The sequence below is a fragment of the Camelus dromedarius genome, chromosome 33 (assembly GCF_036321535.1).
Source record: "Camelus dromedarius isolate mCamDro1 chromosome 33, mCamDro1.pat, whole genome shotgun sequence".
Taxonomy (NCBI): domain Eukaryota; kingdom Metazoa; phylum Chordata; class Mammalia; order Artiodactyla; family Camelidae; genus Camelus; species Camelus dromedarius.
The window spans coordinates 14,559,314-14,565,787 of record NC_087468.1 but is presented as its reverse complement, the minus strand read 5'-3'; the positions used below and the strand labels follow the sequence as shown (position 1 = coordinate 14,565,787).

General features: G+C 44.6%; 1 protein-coding gene across 1 annotated transcript in view; it reads left to right on the top strand.

Moving 5' to 3' along the window:
• Window positions 1–291: 291 nt before the first annotated feature.
• The window catches only part of KDM3A (lysine demethylase 3A), a 47,736-nt gene continuing 41,553 nt past the window's right edge, over window positions 292–6,474 (top strand). The window contains exons 1-2 of the mRNA XM_031441303.2: window positions 292–446; window positions 992–1,206. Coding sequence (XP_031297163.2) covers window positions 1,021–1,206 — 186 coding nt within the window. The 5' untranslated portion in view covers window positions 292–446; window positions 992–1,020. The remainder of the gene's footprint in view (window positions 447–991; window positions 1,207–6,474) is intronic.

Sequence of the window (6,474 nt, the reverse complement as noted above, 5' to 3'; positions counted from 1 at the left end):
CACCGATTTCGCGGGACTTTTTTGCATCCAGTGAGGCAACAAATGGAAAGAATGGCTGTGGCGGAGGGATCCCTCGCTTACGCTCTGTGTACTTTAACCTAATGGGGGTCGTCCGGGAGTCGGAAGGGGGAGGGGAAAGGGAGGAGGCAGCCAAGGAATTGTTTTTTTCTCTCGCCCCGCCCTCGCCAGGCTGGCCAATGGAGATGAGCTTTTTCCCCACGAGTCTCGCCCAGCTCCTTGGACTCAGCCAATGAGCGGTGGAAGCGGCTCCGAGGGGGCGGGCCCGGGAGGCTGTGCGTGTCTTGTGAGAGCTCTTGAACCAAGTCAGAGCTAGAGTCGGCTGGGCGGCTGGAAACGGCGGCCGCCGCCGGTGACTCAGGGAGGCGGGAGGCGGGAGGCGGGGTAAGAGCGCCGCGGCCTCGGCTAAAGGGAGCGGAGGAAGAAAGGTGAAGGCGCCAAGCCCGCGGCCCCGCCGTCCCCTCAGCGCCGCGGCGCAGGCCGGGGGTCGGGGGCCGGGAAGCTGGGTGTCGGGGCGGGGCGGCGGGGCAAGTGCGGAACCGCGGGCTCGCCCCTCCCGCGGGGCCGCCTGGGGCGGGGACCCGGCCGTCTGGGACGGGCCCTCTGCTTCGGGGCCTTTTCTTTTCCGGGGTGAGGGGCAAACACTTTCAAATCCACTTAAGCCGCAAATAATTCTCCCCTCACTCTTGTCTGCGTTTTGGTTTAAGGTTTTGGAAAAGCGAAACTTGGGAGAGCGAGGGTCACGCGGCGCTTGGGCCCGTGTTTGCAGTGGGGGAGGGATCCGGGGGGCGGGGAGGACGCGGGTGGAAAAATCGGCTGCGGGGTCGTCAGTCGCGCCCGCCGCCGCCTGGAGTCCCGTCCTCCGACCGGGGTTAGGAGCCCTTCCTCCTCCTTGGCCTCCCCCCACCGCCCTCTCTTCCCGGCCCCCTCCCACCAGCCGCCCCCGTTGCATTTTGTTTTTGTGTTTTTGCAGGGAGGCGCCCTTCCTGCAGCGTGGAAACCATGGTGCTCACGCTCGGAGAAAGTTGGCCAGTATTGGTGGGGAAGAGATTCCTCAGTCTGTCCGCAGCCGACGGCAGCGACGGCGGCCACGACAGCTGGGACGTGGAGCGCGTCGCCGAGTGGCCCTGGCTCTCGGGGACAATTCGAGCCGTCTCCCACACCGACGTTACCAAGAAGGATCTGAAGGTAAAACCGGCTCCCGGGCCTTGGCAGTCGGACGTTTCCTAGTTACCGTGGTAACGAGACAGCCAGCACCCCCCTCCCCTTTTCTGAAAAGGCGACCAGAAAGTTGGCTTCTCATCTGAAGGTGCAGAAAACTAGACCTTGAAAGTCTTTGAGATGGTGCGTAGAGCGAGGTGTGTTTGGCCTAGAGCTGCCTGTGTTTAATAATGGGCTTAGGGCTGCTCAGACATGCTTGCTTATTGCCCGCGCTGTGCCTCTTTAGGGCTGTGCGATTATTTCTCCGAACCCGGTGCGTTGTTGTTAAGTTGGGCAAGTGGTTGACGTTCGAAATCGTGAAGAACTGAGCGCTATTGCTTGGAAGTGCTTTCAGTTGGGTTTTTTGTTGATTCCTCCTAATTTCTTCACCCCACTTCTGAAACTTTCAGACTTGTTTGAAGTGTGTGTAGAGGGAGGAGCTTAGTTCTCTTTAGCATATTAGGGTGGGTATTTGTCCGTATATGGTGGGTGAGGGCAGGAGTGGGTTCCTGGTTGACCACGATGAGTCTGTGGGTGGGTGTGGATATGACCATATATGGAGGGCTGGGGTGGAGCTGCTCCTTACTTGGTGTGTTGGAGGAATGGCTTCTAAATACTTCTTTTGGGTGTTTGAGGGGAGAGAGAAATAGGACCAAGTTTGGCTGGTGATTTTAAATCAGAATGACACACAGGACCTTTTTCAGTTAGATCTTTTCAAAAAGAGATAAATTCTGATCGTACTCCCTAATAGAAGTATTAGTGTGAAAGGATTGTCTGGGAACTACCAGTGAGGAAGCCATTGTAGCAACAAAGACTCCTTTGTGTAGAAATAACTGAGAAAAGATCCCCAGCAAAGACTCCAAAGTGGTGATAACTTGAAGGAAGCTTGTCAGAACAGAAGAGCTTTCCATCCTGGGTAATGGATATGTTTCAGTATCTTCACTTGGTCATTATCTTTCCTTTTTCTTGAAAACTATTCAAATAAGGGAAGCGAGTTTTTGCATTGGCAGTTGAATACGTGTTGAGTTCTGAAACACTGTTCATTTGAGGACTTTCAAGGTGACAGTGCATGCCCAAACCAGTATTAGTCTGCAGAGGGTTGCGGGAAAAGGATGTGTGGTCATATATTTTTAAAGCTTCCATAGTGTGCTTAATCTTCATGTTGAAAAGGAGGAGTGACCATTGAGTACTTAACCACGTGCCAGGCATCATGCTGAACACTTCACAGCCGTAATCTTATTTAATCCTTCCAGCACTTCTTTGGGAGTTGGTACTAATGTACCCCATTTTACAGACAAAAATACTGGAGCTGGGGGAGATTATCTTGCCCAAGGCCACATAGCTAGGAATTGGCATGGCCTGTGTTCTAAACCAGAAAGTTTTGACCCTTGAGCCCACCCTCTTCATCACCATGCTCCCTGATCAAAGGCTTCGCCACCAAAGGACTCCTGTCATACACTGAAGTTCGGGTTCACTCCTAGCAAGCCGGGTTTTGATGTTCACAGGAAGAATGTAGTGTGGTGCAGGGATGGCCAGCCTCTTTGCTTTAGGCTAGTAACCTTTCTCAGTAGAATTGGCTTTGTGTACTAGATTTCAATCATACTTGTTGTGGTTGATTTCATCAGCCAAGTAAAATTTTCTCTGGTGTATTTGTTTTTATCTGATTTGAATGGAAACACGATTAAGCTTTACAGTCTTTAGTTCTTTGGCAGATGATGAGAGACTAGGTGTTCCCTTTCCTAACAGTGATTGCAGACCTGTTGGGTTAGGAAGGCAATCTAAGAGGTCCTTTATGCGTATTCTTTTTAATCTCCACATCTCCCCCACCCCCAGTCTTTTGAAGGGGTGGTGATTTCTTCATTTGCAGAATGAAGAAATAGGTTTAGGAAAAGGGGTCTTGTCCAGACTTGCATAGTGAGCTACTAAGTGACGAGGGAGCATTTGAATCTAGGTTTGGCTGTGTGTCTCTTCCATTGTGCCAAGGCGCCTAACCCAGAGACAATGGAGATTTTAATTCAGGAACAGTTTTGACTGTGTTGGATTTTTTGCTTTACCTGCAGACTTTACAACTCAGCCCTCATGTAAGAAATCTACTCAGTTTCTCTTTTCTAATCTTTATTGCTGAGTAGCAGATGAAGTAATTGGTGTAAGTTTAGGGACGTGCTGTAGTGGCAAAAACATAAAATACTAAAACCAGTTGTGTTTGGTGAGATGCAGGCAGGAAATAAGATCATGCTTAAGACCTGAGCTTAAGGGTATTGAATTTTGGGGAGAGGGTTGGGACTGAGGGCTATGATGAACATAAATGAATAAAATTCAAGCAGTGTGCAATGTTTTAGCACTGGTAGAAGTACAGGTCTGTCTGGACTGATCTGCTTCCTTAGTTGAGGATGATGTTAATGATGCCAGGTCTTGTTAACTTTGTTTCATCTGGAGAAAGACTTGGTAACAAAGTCAGTCACTCAGATACAGTGTGTTTAGTAGTTGATTACAAAGAAGTTAGGTGAAGACATAATAACAAGTACTTGTTATGCAGCAAATACTTTTATTTAATCCTCACAAAAATCCTAGATGTTAAACCACATTTTTTAATGTTAGAAATTGAGGCTTAAAGAAGTAACTTGCCCAAGTTTGTCTCCAGATCTTAAACACTAGGCTTCAGTATTCAGGTAGAGTGAGATTAAAGCATTCTATTTTGCTGGCTTCTGGATCCCCAGCACTGAGAACATTGTTGTGTTGACATGTAGTGTTGGCTAAAATATTTGAACAAATAAGTGAAGGAATCATAAAATTATTACTTCTATATAGAAAAGCAATTTAGAAATAATCTACCGATGGAGCAGTGACATTCTCTTTACTCGGAGTAACAACAGATCTTAATTAGGTGTGATTAGAAAGACTTCTTTATCCTTATTTTTATCCTACTCTCTTTTCCTTGAGTGTGAGGCAGATCGCTCCCTAACTGGCTTTGTTCATTATGCATGCAGGGGATGCTCTCCTTCCCCAACTTGTTTGGAACTTTCCCTTCCCTTGAACCTGCCTTTTCCTTGGGTCTTCTGCCTCTTCTTAGTTCTTAGGGTTGCCTTTATCAGATGAGTAGTGCTTGCTATCTGTCTGTACCATTTTGTGCTGTTAAAGCCCTTTTTGGCAATTGGATGCTTTGACCAATGCCTAATCTTCTCATCCTTGCCTGGAGTCAAAACTTGAATGTTGGTGGATTCTGTTGCCAGTCAAATCATGTAAAATGAGAAACTCTTAGCACAGTATAATAATAATAAAAAAAAAACAAACCGTTCATCCCTATAATTGAATGCTAGACTTTGGGATTTTAGACAAGCATTTTCCTTAGGTGTAAGAAGACATAAATAGAAGCATAATGAATTAATTTCCTAATTTGTGGACTAGTGAAGTAAGTGGTATCCTGCATTGTAATTCTGAACATAGAGTAGATGTGGCACTAAAAACTTGGTTAAAAATCATGCCATTGTGTAAGTGCTACTTGGAAACATTTTACTTGGCCATTCTGATGGTTTACATAATTGTTATATTCAGGTAAGAGTGTATACTAAGAGTGGGAGGTTTTGAGATCAGCTTGATTAGATAATTTTAATTCATGTGTCTTGAAGAGATTTTATGTTGGGGAAAAATAGCTTGAAATAATTAATTTGAAAGATCCGACATCTGGTCAAGGTATTTGATAGGCTAATGGGCACATGTTTACAAAATGTCCTATTAAAAAATAGGAAATTTGGGAATTATAGGTAGTTAATCATAATTTTTAGACTTCTTTCTGGGCTTTGGAGTCAGACAGCATAAATAACGTCTCCTTTGTGGACCAAGGGATTGTGGAAGGAAGAACACAGTTTGAAATGAGAACTAGTTGCATCTGTCAGCTTGCAGGAGCTTGGTCAAATCACTTCCGTTTTCCCTGAATTTGAATTCTTATTGGTAAGTTTTTTAATAGAAATTTCTGCAGAAGAGGCTTTTCTGAGGGGGAGGGGTATCCTTATGTATAGAGCTTCAGACCTCAAGGCACAAATGAAAGACGTGTGGTTATGATAGATAGGAAACTTTGTTATAATAGGAAACTTTTGAAAGAATATTGAAGAAAGCTCACAACTTGTTGGTTTCCTTACATTTTTAAAAAAGTCAGATTTTTAAATGTGAATTTTTGACCAACGCAACCTAATACTTGAAAGTCATAAATTAATTTATTTTTAAAGAGCTAAATCTAATTTCCAGATCACTCAGAGATTGAGATATAAAGAGGAACCTTGTCTAAATTTTGGTTTAGGGTTGATCATAAGCTTTATAGATGGTGTTATGATAAGAACTGTGGTATTACTTCAGTTTTGGGAAACCACTTCAGATCTTAGATTACTTTTTTTTCTTGAATGAGTGTTAGATAATCACATTGAAGTTCTCTGCCACATTCCTAAGTGAAGAAGTAATACCCTGATAAATTAAGATTAGAATTACCATGAAGGTCTTAAAACACTTGGTCTTCTTGCCAGATATTTAACAGACATCACCTTTAAAATCTACCTAACAGTTCAATGAAGGATAGATGTTAGTACTTTGATTTTGAAGCTACCAAAACGCAAGATTCAGAGAGCTTAGATTTAAGCAAGGGTTCTTAACATTGGTACAGTTAATTGATTTCCTTTGTAATCCTACGTATTTTGTTTATCCATATAAAATCATTCTAAGAAAGCTTCAACATAGCTGGCATTCAAACCCAGAGCGCTCTGGTTCTGAAGTTTGTAGATGTGCATTCCTCTTACACTCCATTGATGGGGCAACTCATCCAAAGCTAAGTTGGGTTTGAGGTTGATGTGATGTGGGGCAGAAAGATAGGGGAGATGTCAGATGACCTGGATCCTGTGGCTAGGTAAACAGAAAGGAAAACAGGCAGTCTCTGAACACCTCTGTGAGGGACCGTCTGGTTGGTCATGATGGTGGATGGAATACATAGAACCAAGGAGAGAGTACACAGGGCCTTGTCACATAGAAGGTGCTTCCACATTTGCACTGTCTGTAATAACTGCAAGGTTAAAAGCCTGCCATACCAAGAAGATAGGCAGCTTCTCAGAGGAGGTTGCCTGGGAAATTAGGGGTGCACATTTTGTGGTTGGGGGAGGATAGGATGGGTCTTTAAATTTCATTGATTTTAAAAATTTATATTCTATACCCATAAAATTGGAAAGGTTTGGGATTGTGGCTAGTGGTATACCAGTTGGGAAATTCGTGCCTTCC